The sequence below is a fragment of the Coregonus clupeaformis genome, chromosome 14, assembly GCF_020615455.1.
Source record: "Coregonus clupeaformis isolate EN_2021a chromosome 14, ASM2061545v1, whole genome shotgun sequence".
Lineage (NCBI taxonomy): Eukaryota > Metazoa > Chordata > Actinopteri > Salmoniformes > Salmonidae > Coregonus > Coregonus clupeaformis.
The window spans coordinates 298,849-315,605 of record NC_059205.1 but is presented as its reverse complement, the minus strand read 5'-3'; the positions used below and the strand labels follow the sequence as shown (position 1 = coordinate 315,605).

The 16,757-nt window shown below is 45.8% G+C and overlaps 1 protein-coding gene across 2 annotated transcripts; it reads left to right on the top strand.

Annotated features, from left to right (window-relative positions):
• The first annotated feature begins 6,082 nt into the window (after positions 1 to 6,082).
• LOC121580514 (S-antigen protein-like) lies at positions 6,083 to 11,697 on the top strand. 2 transcript variants are annotated; one of them, XR_006003071.2, is made up of 3 exons: positions 6,094 to 6,932; positions 8,732 to 10,002; positions 10,195 to 10,223. XR_006003071.2 is itself a non-coding variant. In XM_041895425.2 (2 exons), the coding sequence occupies exon 2, from the start codon at positions 9,842 to 9,844 to the stop codon at positions 10,430 to 10,432; it is 591 nt and encodes a 196-aa protein (XP_041751359.1). In that variant the 5' UTR covers positions 6,083 to 6,932; positions 8,732 to 9,841; the 3' UTR covers positions 10,433 to 11,697. The 2 variants fall into 2 exon arrangements, 1 of the variants encoding a protein (XP_041751359.1); XM_041895425.2 differs by having other exon boundaries at positions 6,083 to 6,932; positions 8,732 to 11,697.
• Positions 11,698 to 16,757: the final 5,060 nt, after the last annotated feature.

The following is a 16,757-nucleotide window of genomic DNA, read 5'->3' as shown; positions in this document are numbered from 1 at the left end:
GCCTACGCTGTGAACCACTAAGCCTATAGGCTATGCCTACGCTGTGAACCACTAAGCCTATAGGCTATGCCTACGCTGTGAACCACTAAGCCTATAGGCTATGCCTGCACTGTGAACCACTAAGCCTATAGGCTATGCCTGCGCTGTGAACCACTAAGCCTATAGGCTATGCCTGCACTGTGAACCACTAAGCCTATAGGCTATGCCTACGCTGTGAACCACTAAGCCTATAGGCTATGCCTGCGCTGTGAACCACTAAGCCTATAGGCTATGCCTGCACTGTTCAGTCTGCACTGTGAACCACTAAGCCTATAGGCTATGCCTGCGCTGTGAACCACTAAGCCTATAGGCTATGCCTGCACTGTTCAGTCTGCACTGTGAACCACTAAGCCTATAGGCTATGCCTGCGCTGTGAACCACTAAGCCTATAGGCTATGCCTGCACTGTGAACCACTAAGCCTATAGGCTATGCCTGCACTGTGAACCACTAAGCCTATAGGCTATGCCTACGCTGTGAACCACTAAGCCTATAGGCTATGCCTGCACTGTTCAGTCTGCACTGTGAACCACTAAGCCTATAGGCTATGCCTGCACTGTGAACCACTAAGCCTATAGGCTATGCCTGCGCTGTGAACCACTAAGCCTATAGGCTATGCCTGCGCTGTGAACCACTAAGCCTATAGGCTATGCCTGCACTGTGAACCACTAAGCCTATAGGCTATGCCTACGCTGTGAACCACTAAGCCTATAGGCTATGCCTGCACTGTTCAGTCTGCACTGTGAACCACTAAGCCTATAGGCTATGCCTGCTGTTCAGTCTGCACTGTGAACCACTAAGCCTATAGGCTATGCCTGCACTGTGAACCACTAAGCCTATAGGCTATGCCTGCACTGTGAACCACTAAGCCTATAGGCTATGCCTGCACTGTGAACCACTAAGCCTATAGGCTATGCCTGCACTGTGAACCACTAAGCCTATAGGCTATGCCTGCACTGTGAACCACTAAGCCTATAGGCTATGCCTACGCTGTTCAGTCTGCACTGTGAACCACTAAGCCTATAGGCTATGCCTGCACTGTGAACCACTAAGCCTATAGGCTATGCCTGCACTGTGAACCACTAAGCCTATAGGCTATGCCTACGCTGTTCAGTCTGCACTGTGAACCACTAAGCCTATAGGCTATGCCTGCGCTGTGAACCACTAAGCCTATAGGCTATGCCTACGCTGTGAACCACTAAGCCTATAGGCTATGCCTACGCTGTGAACCACTAAGCCTATAGGCTATGCCTACGCTGTTCAGTCTGCACTGTGAACCACTAAGCCTATAGGCTATGCCTGCGCTGTGAACCACTAAGCCTATAGGCTATGCCTACGCTGTGAACCACTAAGCCTATAGGCTATGCCTACGCTGTGAACCACTAAGCCTATAGGCTATGCCTACGCTGTGAACCACTAAGCCTATAGGCTATGCCTACGCTGTGAACCACTAAGCCTATAGGCTATGCCTGCGCTGTGAACCACTAAGCCTATAGGCTATGCCTACGCTGTGAACCACTAAGCCTATAGGCTATGCCTACGCTGTGAACCACTAAGCCTATAGGCTATGCCTGCACTGTTCAGTCTGCACTGTGAACCACTATGCCTATAGGCTATGCCTACGCTGTGAACCACTAAGCCTATAGGCTATGCCTGCACTGTTCAGTCTGCACTGTGAACCACTAAGCCTATAGGCTATGCCTGCACTGTGAACCACTATGCCTATAGGCTATGCCTGCGCTGTGAACCACTAAGCCTATAGGCTATGCCTGCGCTGTGAACCACTAAGCCTATAGGCTATGCCTGCACTGTTCAGTCTGCACTGTGAACCACTAAGCCTATAGGCTATGCCTGCACTGTTCAGTCTGCACTGTGAACCACTAAGCCTATAGGCTATGCCTACGCTGTGAACCACTAAGCCTATAGGCTATGCCTGCGCTGTGAACCACTAAGCCTATAGGCTATGCCTGCGCTGTGAACCACTAAGCCTATAGGCTATGTCTGCACTGTGAACCACTAAGCCTATAGGCTATGCCTGCACTGTGAACCACTAAGCCTATAGGCTATGCCTGCGCTGTGAACCACTAAGCCTATAGGCTATGCCTACGCTGTGAACCACTAAGCCTATAGGCTATGCCTACGCTGTGAACCACTAAGCCTATAGGCTATGCCTACGCTGTGAACCACTAAGCCTATAGGCTATGCCTGCACTGTGAACCACTAAGCCTATAGGCTATGCCTGCACTGTGAACCACTAAGCCTATAGGCTATGCCTGCGCTGTTCAGTCTGCACTGTGAACCACTAAGCCTATAGGCTATGCCTGCACTGTGAACCACTAAGCCTATAGGCTATGCCTGCTGTTCAGTCTACGCTGTGAACCACTAAGCCTATAGGCTATGCCTGCACTGTGAACCACTAAGCCTATAGGCTATGCCTGCACTGTGAACCACTAAGCCTATAGGCTATGCCTACGCTGTGAACCACTAAGCCTATAGGCTATGCCTGCACTGTGAACCACTAAGCCTATAGGCTATGCCTACGCTGTGAACCACTATGCCTATAGGCTATGCCTGCGCTGTGAACCACTAAGCCTATAGGCTATGCCTACGCTGTGAACCACTAAGCCTATAGGCTATGCCTACGCTGTGAACCACTAAGCCTATAGGCTATGCCTACGCTGTGAACCACTAAGCCTATAGGCTATGCCTACGCTGTGAACCACTAAGCCTATAGGCTATGCCTACGCTGTTGAATGCCTGTTGAATAAATCTGAGCTGAAAAACATTTCAGGCTATTCTGTTAAAACCACTAGAGCCTAAATGCATGTTGTAATCAACATTCAAATCTTAGTTGGTGCATTTGAAACTGTCCTGTTGTGAGGTACAGCTGGGAGCTAGTTCGGTCCCATGGAGAGTGGTGGGTCGATAAACCTGGAGGATTCTCTATCATCGTTTAAATCTCAGAGAGAATATGTCACCACGGTTCAACTAGAATACCTTCTCCAGCTGCCAACACCTCAGACATGTTGACATATTTACACCATCACCCTAGTATTCCTACCACCGTAACGAGACGTAATGAAAAAAAGAAAATAAACGTAGTCTCCCCTCTGCATTCAAGCAGCCCTTCACAGCTGATTCTGACTGGGCCAAAGAAATGACAGGAGTGATTATAGCCACGCATATGGGCCAATTCTCGGTGGTTGAGAAGAATACGAGGTTTCACCACCTCCATGAAAGTGCTCGAAAGTACCCGTTTCAGCAAACAGGAAGCACCCACTCTATATAAGCAAGTTAAAGCCGACGTTGTCAATGAATTGGCCAATGCACCCTGCTTTGCTCTTACTACGGATGGATGGACCTGCAGGGCTACAGAGGGCTACTGAACAGTGACAGCCCTTCACATTACCCCAGAGTGGGGAATCAGAAGTACCATGCTACACACACTGCCTTTATGGTTCAGTTAAATGACAGTCACAGCTACACCACACTTCCTTTATGGTTCTTTTATTTTTTTTATTTCACCTTTATTTAACCAGGTAAGCCAGTTGAGAACAGGTTCTCATTTACAACTGCGACCTGGCCAAGACAAAGCAAAGTAGTGCAACAAAAACAACACAGAGTTACATATGGGGTAAAAAAAAAACATAAAGTCAGAAATACAACAGAAAATATATATACAGTGTGTGCAAATGTAGCAAGTTATGGAGGTAAGGCAATAAATAGGCTATAGTGCAGAATAATTACAATAGTATTAACACTGGAATGCTAGATGTGCAAGAGATTATGTGCAAATAGAGATACTGGGGTGCAAAATAGCAAAATATATAACAATATAGGGATGAGGTAGTTGGGTGGGCTAATTTCAGATGGGCTGTGTACAGGTGCAGTGATCGGTAAGGTGCTCTGACAACTGATGCTTAAAGTTATTGAGGGAGATAAGAGTCTCCAGCTTCAGAGATTTTTGCAATTCGTTCCAGTCATTGGCAGCAGAGAACTGGAAGGAATGGCGGCCAAAGGAGGTGTTGGCTTTGGGAATGACCAGTGAGATATACCTGCTGGAGCGCAGACTGCGGGTGGGTGCTGCTATGGTGACCAATGAGCTAAGATAAGGCGGGGATTTGCCTAGCAGTGATTTATAGATGGCCTGGAGCCAGTGGGTTTGACGACGAACATGTAGTGAGGACCAGCCAACAAGAGCGTACAGGTCACAGTGGTGGGTAGTGTATGGGGCTTTGGAGACAAAACGGATGGCACTGTGATAGACTACATCCAATTTGCTGAGTAGAGTGTTGGAGGCTATTTTGTAAATGACATCGCCGAAGTCAAGGATCGGTAGGATAGTCAGTTTTACGAGGGCATGTTTGGCAGCATGAGTGAAGGAGGCTTTGTTGCGAAATAGGAAGCCGATTCTAGATTTAACTTTGGATTGGAGATTCTTTATGTGAGTCTGGAAGTTGAGTTTACAGTCTAACCAGACACCTAGATATTTGTAGTTGTCCACATACTCTAGGTCAGACCCGTCGAGAGTGGTGATTCTAGTCGGGTGGGCGGGTGCTAGCAGCGTTCGATTGAAAAGCATGCATTTAGTTTTACTAGTGTTTAAGAGCAGTTGAAGGCTACTGAAGGATTGTTGTATGGCATTGAAGCTCGTTTGGAGGTTTGTTAACACAGTGTCCAATGAAGGGCCAGATGTATACAAAATGGTGTCGTCTGCGTAGAGGTGGATCTGAGAGTCACCAGCAGCAAGAGCGACATCATTGATATACACGGAGAAAAGTGTCGGCCCAAGAATTGAACCCTGTGGCACCCCCATAGAGACTGCCATAGGTCCAGACAACAGGCCCTCCGATTTGACACACTGAACTCTATCTGAGAAGTAGTTGGTGAACCAGGCGAGGCAGTCATTTGAGAAACCAAGGCTATTTAGTCTGCCAATAAGAATGCGGTGGTTGACAGAGTCGAAAGCCTTGGCCAGGTCGATGAAGACGGCTGCACAGTACTGTCTATTATCAATCGCGGTTATAATATCGTTTAGGACCTTGAGCGTGGCTGAAGTGCACCCGTGACCAGCTCGGAAACCGGATTGCATAGCGGAGAAGGTACGGTGGTATTCGAAATGGTCGATGATCTGTTTGTTAACTTGGCTTTCGAATACTTTCGAAAGGCAGGGCAGGATGGATATAGGTCTGTAGCAGTTTGGATCTAGAGTGTCACCCCCTTTGAAGAGGGGGATGACCGCGGCAGCTTTCAATCTCTGGGGATCTCAGACGTTATGAAAGAGAGGTTGAACAGACTAGTAATAGGGGTTGCGACAATTTCGCGGCTAGTTTTAGGAAGAAAGGGTCCAGATTGTCTAGCCCAGCTGATTTGTAGGGGTCCAGATTTTGCAGCGCTTTCAAAACATCAGCTGTCTGAATTTGTGTGAAGGAGAAGCGGGGGGGCATGGGCAAGTTGCAGCAGAGGGTGCAGAGTTGGTGGCCGGGTTAGTGGTAGCCAGATGGAAAGCATGGCCAGCTGTAGCAAAATGCTTGTTGAAATTCTCGATTATTGTAGATTTATCGGTGGTGATAGTGTTTCCTAGCCTCAGTGCAGTGGGCAGCTGGGAGGAAGTGCTCTTATTTTCCATGGACTTTACAGTGTCCCAAAACTTTTTGGAGTTAGTGCTACAGGATGCAAATTTCTGTTTGAAAAAGTTAGCCTTTGCTTTCCTGACTGCTTGTGTATATTGGTTCCTAACTTCCCTGAAAAGTTGCATATCGCGGGGGCTATTTGATGCTAATGCTGTACGCCACAGGATGTTTTTGTGCTGGTCAAGGGCAGTCAAGTCTGAGGAGAACCAGGGGCTATATCGGTTCTTAGTTCTGTATTTTTTGAATGGGGCATGTTTATTTAAGATTGAGAGGAAATTACTTTTAATGAACAACCAGGCATCCTCTACTGACGGAATGAGATCTATATCCATCCAGGATACCTGGGCCAGGTCAATTAGGAAGGCCTCCTCGCTAAAGTGTTTTAGGGAGCGTTTGACAGTGATGAGGGGTGGTCGTTCAGTTGAATGACAGTCACAGCTACACACACACTTCCTTTATGGTTCAGTTAAATGACAGTCACAGCTACACACACACTTCCTTTATGGTTCAGTTGAATGACAGTCATAGCTACACACACACTTCCTTTATGGTTCAGTTAAATGACAGTCACAGCTACACACACACTTCCTTTATGGTTCAGTTAAATGACAGTCACAGCTACACACACACTTCCTTTATGGTTCAGTTGAATGACAGTCATAGCTACACACACACTGCCTTTATGGTTCAGTTAAATGACAGTCACAGCTATACACACACTTCCTTTATGGTTCAGTTAAATGACAGTCACAGCTACACACACACTTCCTTTATGGTTCAGTTAAATGACAGTCACACCAGTGTGCATATTTGTCTCTTTGTAAGAAAACATAGCATAGGCCTATGCAATGTCTGAGACATGTTTCCATATTGATTTCACACACGTATTGCACTTTATTTGACTGCTGTTGTTGAGTAATCGTGTTTTCATTTAAGTAAATCCAAAGTGTTATTCCTGATGGTCTCATCAGACATTATATGACTCATGATCATATATGGAATCAGGAATAACAACACTTTGGATTTTCTCAAAGAGACTAAAAGTAACTACACTGTTGGCATTTCATTTTCCTTCTGTACCGAAACCAAACCAAGAGCCCAAAATGGCAATCCTGGGCAGGTTTGATGAAGCATTTCACCCCTACAGTGTTGTCAGTGTAACAGTAATCCTATGTGTGTTGGATCACCAGGTCCAGACCCGCAGCGCTGATGAACCCATGACCACCTTCGTCTTCTGTAACGACTGTGGAAACAGATGGAAGGTACATTGATACTCACTCTAACAAACTCTTCAACCCACCCTGTCTCAACCCACCCTGTCCTGTCTCAACCCACCATGTCTCAACCCACCCTGTCTCAACCCACCCTGTCCTGTCTCAACCCACCCTGTCCTGTCTCAACCCACCCTGTCTCAACCCACCCTGTCCTGTCTCAACCCACCCTGTCTCAACCCACCCTGTCCTGTCTCAACCCACCCTGTCTCAACCCACCCTGTCCTGTCTCAACCCACCCTGTCCTGTCTCAACCCACCCTGTCCTGTCTCAACCCACCCTGTCCTGTCTCAACCCACCCTGTCCTGTCTCAACCCACCCTGTCTCAACCCACCCTGTCCTGTCTCAACCCACCATGTCTCAACCCACCCTGTCCTGTCTCAACCCACCCTGTCTCAACCCATCCTGTCTCCCCTGTCTCAACCCACCATGTCTCAACCCACCCTGTCTCAACCCACCCTGTCCTGTCTCAACCCACCCTGTCCTGTCTCAACCCACCCTGTCCTGTCTCAACCCACCCTGTCTCAACCCACCCTGTCCTGTCTCAACCCACCCTGTCCTGTCTCAACCCACCCTGTCTCAACCCACCCTGTCCTGTCTCAACCCACCCTGTCCTGTCTCAACCCACCCTGTCCTGTCTCAACCCACCCTGTCCTGTCTCAACCCACCATGTCTCAACCCACCCTGTCTCAACCCACCCTGTCCTGTCTCAACCCACCCTGTCCTGTCTCAACCCACCATGTCTCAACCCACCATGTCTCAACCCACCCTGTCTCAACCCACCCTGTCTCAACCCACCCTGTCTCAACCCACCCTGTCCTGTCTCAACCCACCCTGTCCTGTCTCAACCCACCCTGTCCTGTCTCAACCCACCCTGTCTCAACCCACCCTGTCTCAACCCACCCTGTCTCAACCCACCCTGTCTCAACCCACCCTGTCCTGTCTCAACCCACCCTGTCCTGTCTCAACCCACCCTGTCCTGTCTCAACCCACCCTGTCCTGTCTCAACCCACCCTGTCTCAACCCATCCTGTCTCCCCTGTCTCAACCCACCCTGTCTCAACCCACCCTGTCTCAACCCACCCTGTCTCCCCTGTCTCAACCCACCCTGTCTCCCCTGTCTCAACCCACCCTGTCTCAACCCACCCTGTCTCCCCTGTCTCAACCCACCCTGTCTCAACCCACCCTGTCTCCCCTGTCTCAACCCACATTATAAACAGACACTGTCAACACATTAAAGAGACACTGTCAACAGACACTGTCAACAGACACTGTTAACAGACACTGTAAACAGACACACTAAACACACTAAACAGACACTATCAACAGACACTGTCAACAGACACACTAACCAGACACACTAACCAGACACACTAACCAGACACTGTCAACAGACACACTAACCAGACACACTAACCAGACACACTAACCAGACACACTAACCAGACACTAACCAGACACTAACCAGACACTGTCAACAGACACACTAACCAGACACACTAACCAGACACACTAACCAGACACACTAACCAGACACTAACCAGACACTGTCAACAGACACTGTCAACAGACACACTAACCAGATACTAACCAGACACTAACCAGACACTGTCAACAGACACACTAACCAGACACTGTCAACAGACACACTAACCAGACACTGTCAACAGACACACTGCATCCCTTTTGTCTGTTGCACCACATAGTTTTATGTAGGTGTTGTGTTTAACTACAGATACACAGTCCCTCTTCTGTCCTCATCTAAGGCTTTCTTTACTGTTCATCTTCTAGTTCTGTTGAGGCCGGGAGCAGGAGACCTCCAGATCTACACCCCTGTTACCAAGCAACCAACCATACAGATGCACCCACTGTTTCTATTGGAAGATATTGTCCATAGCCACGCCCCTGTCGTCCCCGTCCCCCCCCAGCTATTTAGATGATCACTATTGTTGTCCCACTGTTTCTATTGGACGATATTGTCCATCGCCACGCCCACCCCCTATTTCTTATTTTACCATCGATACATTTTTATATGTAGTTTAAACATTTTGACAAAACTTGGATCTACAATTTACTATTGATTTTAACTTCTTCGACCTTCATGAATTTCTATTTAATTTAATGTACCAGTAAAATTTTATCCATTTGTTTAGAAATAACGTCTCCGTTTTTTTGAATGTCCTGAACAAGTTCTGGTACAAACATCCTCTAGGACGGGTTTCCCAGACCAACATTAAAGGTAGAGTCAGCAATGCATGAGGTAGACACGGCAGTATCGGGCAGACCTCCACAACAGGAGTCTATACCCTGACCTCCACAACAGGAGTCTATACCCTGACCTCCACAACAGGAGTCTATACCCTGACCTCCACAACAGGAGTCAATACCCTGACCTCCACAACAGGAGTCTATACCCTGACCTCCACAACAGGAGTCTATACCCTGACCTCCACAACAGGAGTCTATACCCTGACCTCCACAAAAGGAGTCTATACCCTGACCTCCACAACAGGAGTCTATACCCTGACCTCCACAACAGGAGTCTATACCCTGACCTCCACAACAGGAGTCTATACCCTGACCTCCACAACCGGAGTCTATACCCTGACCTCCACAACAGGAGTCTATACCCTGACCTCCACAACAGGAGTCTATACCCTGACCTCCACAACAACAGAGTGTGAAGCAGGAGTCTATACTTTAAGCGTGAATGATAAATGTCCCTGTGTGAATATGAATGAGGTCAGAGAACTGATGGATGACTGTGATTGATTGGTTGAGCCAGCAGGACACAATGGAGCCTCTTCCTTTGTGGTATTCAAGTGCAGACACTCCACCACAGGAAGAGAAGGTGGCTAGCCAGGGGCCCATGCAGCCAGGGGCCCATACAGCCAGGGGCCCATGCAGCCAGGGGCCCATGCAGCCAGGGGCCCATGCAGCCAGGGGCCCATGCAGCCAGGGGCCCATACAGCCAGAGGAACATGCAGCCAGAGGCCCATGCAGCCAGGGGCCCATGCAGCCAGAGGCCCATGCAGCCAGGGGCCCCACCACAGGAAGAGAAGGTGGCTGCTCTGTTCTGACACACAGGGGCCCATACAGCCAGGGGCCCATACAGCCAGAGGCCCATGCAGCCAGGGGCCCATGCAGCCAGGGGCCCATACAGCCAGAGGAACATGCAGCCAGAGGCCCATGCAGCCAGGGGCCCATGCAGCCAGAGGCCCATGCAGCCAGGGGCCCCACCACAGGAAGAGAAGGTGGCTAGCCAGGGGCCCATGCAGCCAGGGGCCCATGCAGCCAGGGGCCCATGTAGCCAGGGGCCCATGCAGCCAGGGGCCCATGCAGCCAGGGGCCCCACCACAGGAAGAGAAGGTGGCTAGCCAGGGGCCCATACAGCCAGGGGCCCATGCAGCCAGGGGCCCATGCAGCCAGGGGCCCATGCAGCCAGGGGAACATGCAGCCAGGGGCCCCACCACAGGAAGAGAAGGTGGCTAGCCAGGGGCCCATGCAGCCAGGGGCCCATGCAGCCAGGGGAACATGCAGCCAGGGGCCCATGCAGCCAGGGGAACATGCACAGAAACACACCCACCCACTCTGAAATGCACACACAACTAGTCCAGAGGAGCCACACTGCAGAGGAGCCACACTTCTCCAGTCTGTTTAAACCGTCACTGAAGAGAAGACAGCATTGAACTACAACACAAGACAGTACAATTATTCTGCTTTTTATTCAAAATGGCAACAAATCATTATTTTCTTGGAATAAAACAGAAGAAAAATTAAACAATTTTTACTGTAAACATTCACATATTTGTTAAAAAAATGTATCCTTTCGTAAAGTCACTGCAAAAGAACACGGTTGATTATATGAACAGAAACAATGAACATGTATAAGCAGTCTCTCCTAACCCAATGAACCTGTATAAGCAGTCTCTCCTAACCCAATGAACATGTATAAGCAGTCTCTCCTAACCCAATGAACCTGTATAAGCAGTCTCTCCTAACCCAATGAACCTGTATAAGCAGTCTCTCCTAACCCAATGAACCTGTATAAGCAGTCTCTCCTAACCCAATGAACATGTATAAGCAGTCTCTCCTAACCCAATGAACATGTATAAGCAGTCTCTCCTAACCCAATGAACCTGTATAAGCAGTCTCTCCTAACCCAATGAACATGTATAAGCAGTCTCTCCTAACCCAATGAACATGTATAAGCAGTCTCTCCTAACCCAATGAACCTGTATAAGCAGTCTCTCCTAACCCAATGAACATGTATAAGCAGTCTCTCCTAACCCAATGAACATGTATAAGCAGTCTCTCCTAACCCAATGAACATGTATAAGCAGTCTCTCCTAACCCAATGAACATGTATAAGCAGTCTCTCCTAACCCAATGAACCTGTATAAGCAGTCTCTCCTAACCCAATGAACATGTATAAGCAGTCTCTCCTAACCTTACCCTGTATAAGCAGTCTCTCCTAACCTTACCAATGAACCTGTATAAGCAGTCTCTCCTAACCCAATGAACCTGTATAAGCAGTCTCTCCTAACCTTAACCTGTATAAGCAGTCTCTCCTAACCTTACCCTGTATAATCAGTCTCTCCTAACCTTTAGATTGTGTTTGAGGTTTATCTGTGTTCTATTCATCACCTCATATTGCACATAAGAAAGATTCTACTCTAAAAGGCGTCCCAAATAGCACCCTATTCCCTATATGGTGCACTACTGTTGACCAGGATCCTATTCCCTATATAGTGCACTACTGTTGACCAGGGCCCATAGAGTTCTGGCCAAAAGTAGTGCACTATTATTCTATGCAACAGTCTGTTTAGCTATCATTCCAGTCAGTGGCGGTTCTAGACACATTTTACTAGGGGGGCCAGTGTTGAATCAGGGGGGCACACATAAAAAAAACTGGCAACACATGATATTCAAAGATTATAAACTTTATTTTACTTTAAAATCATATGACATTTATTATAACACGTATTTTGTACAAGAGTGCAGATGCAAGAGAGATAGTGCCATAAAAATAAAAAAATAAAAATAAAATAAAAAGTACAGGGTACAAATACAGGGTTCATATTCAATGTGAACAAAACTCCAGGATACAACAAAGGGTACAACAATGTGCCATTTCCTATTTATGGAAGCCCCACTACTGTGGACAGTTGATTCCACATTTTGTTTTAAGAAAGAAAACTTTCTGAGTGATTTATAAACAAAACACACTACCCTGTATCCATTTAGGTAAAATAAACCAAATCAGAAAAGAAATTCAATTCAAAGAGGCTTTACTAGCATGACCATATTGACATACAGTATTGCTAAAGCACATAAACAGGGAAACGTGTTACACATTAAAATCCAGTAGTCCAATAGGATGCAGACAATAAACATTAAGTTAACATTCGTTTAAAAGCAACAATCATGTCAACACAATGTAGCAATATGAACAACACTGATGGATATCAGCAACAACATGAAAACAAGAATATTACAGGTGTCTGTGTGTGTGTGTGTCTGTGTCTTTGTGTACTTCACTGTCAGTTGATGAGCAGGTGTACAAAAAAAGGCTTTACAACATATATGGGCAAGTCCATTTAGGACAGCACATTTCCACCATAGTTCACATTAGGAAAAAATGACAGCATGAATGCTCACTAAACAAACATATACTACATATACCTTTTTATACACATTTTTTTTCAGTAATTTTTTAAGAGTGAAAGGGAAGTAAGCAATCGCTCATCATAGGATCATACATATTTCAGTTACAATATTAGTTACAATATTAGTGTTAGTTAGATCATCATGTCAAAGCTGGACCTGCAAAGTCTGAACGACACAAGTGTGCAATGATTGGAGTGATTTTGTTTCTTTTTTTTCTTGCTTTGCTTGTTTTCAAAAGGAAAAATCATAGTTGGTAAAAAATAAAATAAACTTTCGTTGAAAGGTATCACACTGTATAATTTACAAATATCTAAAGAGGTTTAGTGGATGCCATAAAACATCTGTGGAGCTTGAAGATTTGTAGTAGATAGATGTTTGGCAGAGATAATTCAAAAGAATAAAATCATAAACTCTATTGTAGTATATGATGAATGGTGGTCATCATTGCTGTCAACAAAAGAGTCCATCTATGCTGCATCGTGTCAGAAGTTTTTATTCATACCACGAGATTTACAGCATAGGTACAGACCCGCGGTGTCCGGAGAACGGCTCCCCGATTGCCATGGCCGTTCTGCCGTCTCATCGTTTACCCCCTATTTATAAACAATGCAAAAAGAGGAGTGACTCCCCTCTTCTGGCCAATCACCAGTCTCCCCTGGGGCATCACCCTCCCAACGCTACATTTGAACTAAGATCATAAAACAACATTCTTTGTTCCTCCAAAACATTTAACAAAGGCATAATCTTCAGATACGATACTATCTAACTTTTTTGTTTGCTGGGGCTAAAAATGACTTTATGTCCCTTCCTCGTTTCATGATAACTATTAGAAGAAGAAAAAACGTAGGGGCATGCATTACATTTTGTTACCTAACCATCCCTCCCTACTTAACACTGGCAGATAACCTGTTGATTACTTTACTAAAAATGTATTTGTTATCGCGATGCAACAGCCAAGACGGATGAAGTTACGTGGTTAACATCACAACATTGTGTAGACCTAGCAAGGATAGCCTACTAACATTTGGATATTTGCTTCTGCTTCGATGAGTTTGCTTAGATATGATTACATTTCTAAACAAATCGAGACCAGACATTTAAAAACTTGATTTGATTTATGTGTGAGGAACAAAAGGAACATGTAGGCTATGTGCAAGAACAACAAGTCACTTATGATATTAAATCGTTTTGCTTACCTTCGACCTTCGGGTGCGCCACTCTAATTTACCCGTGTAGAACGTTGCCGTGTAGAGCGTTGCATTAGTTCCGCTTTTGGCGCTCGCGTGTAAAATAGTTATAAATTCATAATTTTTTATTTGGTCAGCACGGGGGGGCCACAGGGGTGGCCAGGGACATTTCCAGGGAGGCACGGGCCTCCCCCGGCCTCCGTGTAAAACCGCCACTGATTCCAGTCCTTGTCATGCTAACCATATGGCACAGAGTACAAGGAGTGAAATGTTAACTAAAATAACTGGTACCTAGGCTAGTGTACTAGGGGGATAGGATGCCATGTTGGGAAAACACCTTCATTTAACTAGGCAAGTCAGTTAAGAACAAATTCTTATTCACAATGACGGCCTACACCGGCCAAACCCGGACGACGCTGGGCCAATTGTGCGCCGCCCTATGGGACTCCCAATCACGGCCGGTTGTGATACAGCCTGGAATCGAACCAGGGTCTGTAGTGACGCCTCAAGCACTGAGATGCAGTGCCTTAGACTGCTGCACCACTCGGGAGCTTAGCCCTGCACAGGTGACAACCTGGGGTGTAATAATTAGTCCAAAACCTATTGCAACGAAAAGGAGAGTTTCTATTGGACAAATTCAGGTAGGTCCCTCCCTGTTTGGTTCCTTCTGTTTGGTTCCAAGTGAATACACCCTGGGCTTGGTGATCAGGTGTGTCAGTGCAGGGTTGGAACAAATAGGTGGACAGGAAGAAGAAACACTTCTATAAGACCAGTACAAGTTCTGACCACCATTAAGCATGTTAACACCTATGTCCTAAATGGCACCCTATTCCCTATATAGTGCACTACATTTCACCAGGGCCAATAGAGGTCTGGCCAAAAGTAGTGCACTAAATAGGGGATAGGGTGATATTTGAGACACATACAACTTACGTCCTCATTCTTCCATGTCTCATAAACATCCTTTCCTGTCTTTAACGGTCTTTCTTGAAACCATATGAAGACTTGTGATTCCTTCCCCTCCATGATGATAGATGAACCTAACTTAACCTGAGGACTAGTGAGATCCCACCGTTAGGGCCTGTATTCTTTAGCTCTGTGGGCTAATGTTGTCTTGAGCATGCAAATGACTCTGGTTCGACACCCGGTTCGGTTTGTCATGTCTTATAATGAATAAACATTATAGTCCTTCAGCCAGCCAATCAGAAATGCAGGTCTCCTTCAGCCTGCCAATCAGGAGGACAGGTCTCCTTCAGCCAGCCAATCAGAAGGATAGGTCTCCTTCAGCCAGCCAATCGGAAGGACAGGTCAAAGGTCAGGCCTGGGAAGGAGTGAGTGTGCTCTAGAAACCATCTATATGACAAGAGTTAGGTTGTATCCCAAATGGCACCCTATTCCCCATATGGTGAGTGCACTACTTTTGACCAGAGCCCTATGGCACCCTATTCCCTATATAGTGCACTACTTTAGACCAGAGCCCAATGGCACCCTATTCCCTATATAGTGCACTACTTTAGACCAGAGCCCTATGGCAACCTATTCCCTATATTGACTAGGTTGCCAGGTCTCATGCACCCTATTCCCTATATAGTGCACCACCACCATTTCTTACTAGGGTGCCATTCCAGACGCAGACATAGTGAACACTTGCCTGGTAGAGAGATGGAGATGATGTCACAACAGGATCTAATGTCAAGGAACTTCCCCAGAGAGAGAGAGAGAGGATCTTGACTTTATAGTGGCAACAACATATTAAAACTAGATAATTAAAAACAAAAAACTACATTTTAAGTGAGAAGCAGGGATTGGTCTGAAGCCACTAAAAAAGAAAGGAAATTCAAGAGCTCCACAATGCCTATTCCACCCATGCTCCACCAAGGTTTTCCAGCACACAGCGTTGACCTACTACAGTAGCTATGTTGGTATTGTACTTCAAACTACAGTATGTGTAGGCAGGTTGCTTAGGATTCAAACCTTCTCAAACGGCCTAATTCATACTCTTTGAGGAGGTGCTTCCACAATAATGGGATTTGTACCACATACAAGGTAAAGTATTGGATTCTTCACACACCACAGTAAGACATTCTGCTACCTTTTTCAAGCTTTTTTTAATTAAACCCTTTAGATCCCAATAGAATTCTAGAACGCTGCTGTAGATTACTGAGACTTTAATATAAACCTCATTTCAAACAAACAGACAGAGCTAAATAACAAAGAACAAATTACTATTACAAGTTAAGTTATTAAAGAAGAGCTTGTGCTCTTTAAAATTATGACACCACATTCATGTCAACGGGAATAACACTCATTTTGTTTTCCAGTGAGTTAACACTCAGCACAAAAAACCTTAAGAGTATTTAAAGAGTATTTAAATTGTAGTAAATTTGACTAAATTACTCACTTAATATATACCAAGTATAATATATTATACTTGTAAATATTATTTACATATAAATAAATAATTCAAAATATAACCAGAGGAAAATATTCAGAAAGCATTTCAAAACCCACACAAAGTAGGCTATTTGATTGACAATGATTCTTCTGTAACAATGTAAAAATGCAAACAACTATTCAGAGACTATTTCATAATGTAGGTAACCTCTCTCAATAAGATTTAGTACAGAACAGGCCTGGCACATGATATAGAAACAGTAGCCTACTTTGACAACAATTCAGTGAATGAAAGCAGTATTAGATAGAGACAGATAGAGAGAGAAGAGACAAAACACAACTGTTCAGAGACAATAAAAGATTTGGAGGACAAATTCATATTTCACACTGTCACTTTAGTGTTTGCATTTAGCCTACAACATGTCATGGGACTTCTGGAAGCACGGCCCCATCCTGCAACAGAACACGTAGATCACCCAGAGAAGGTTTCTACCCATCTCCTGCTCTTTGCCCTGCGTCCACTCCGGATGCACACCACAAACCTTCTCTTGTGCCCTTCAAACTTC

What these genes read in the sequence shown, in the direction of transcription:
- LOC121580514 (XM_041895425.2), top strand. Translation starts at nt 9,842, where the DNA reads ATGCAGCCAGGGGCCCATGCAGCCAGGGGCCCATGCAGCCAGGGGCCC.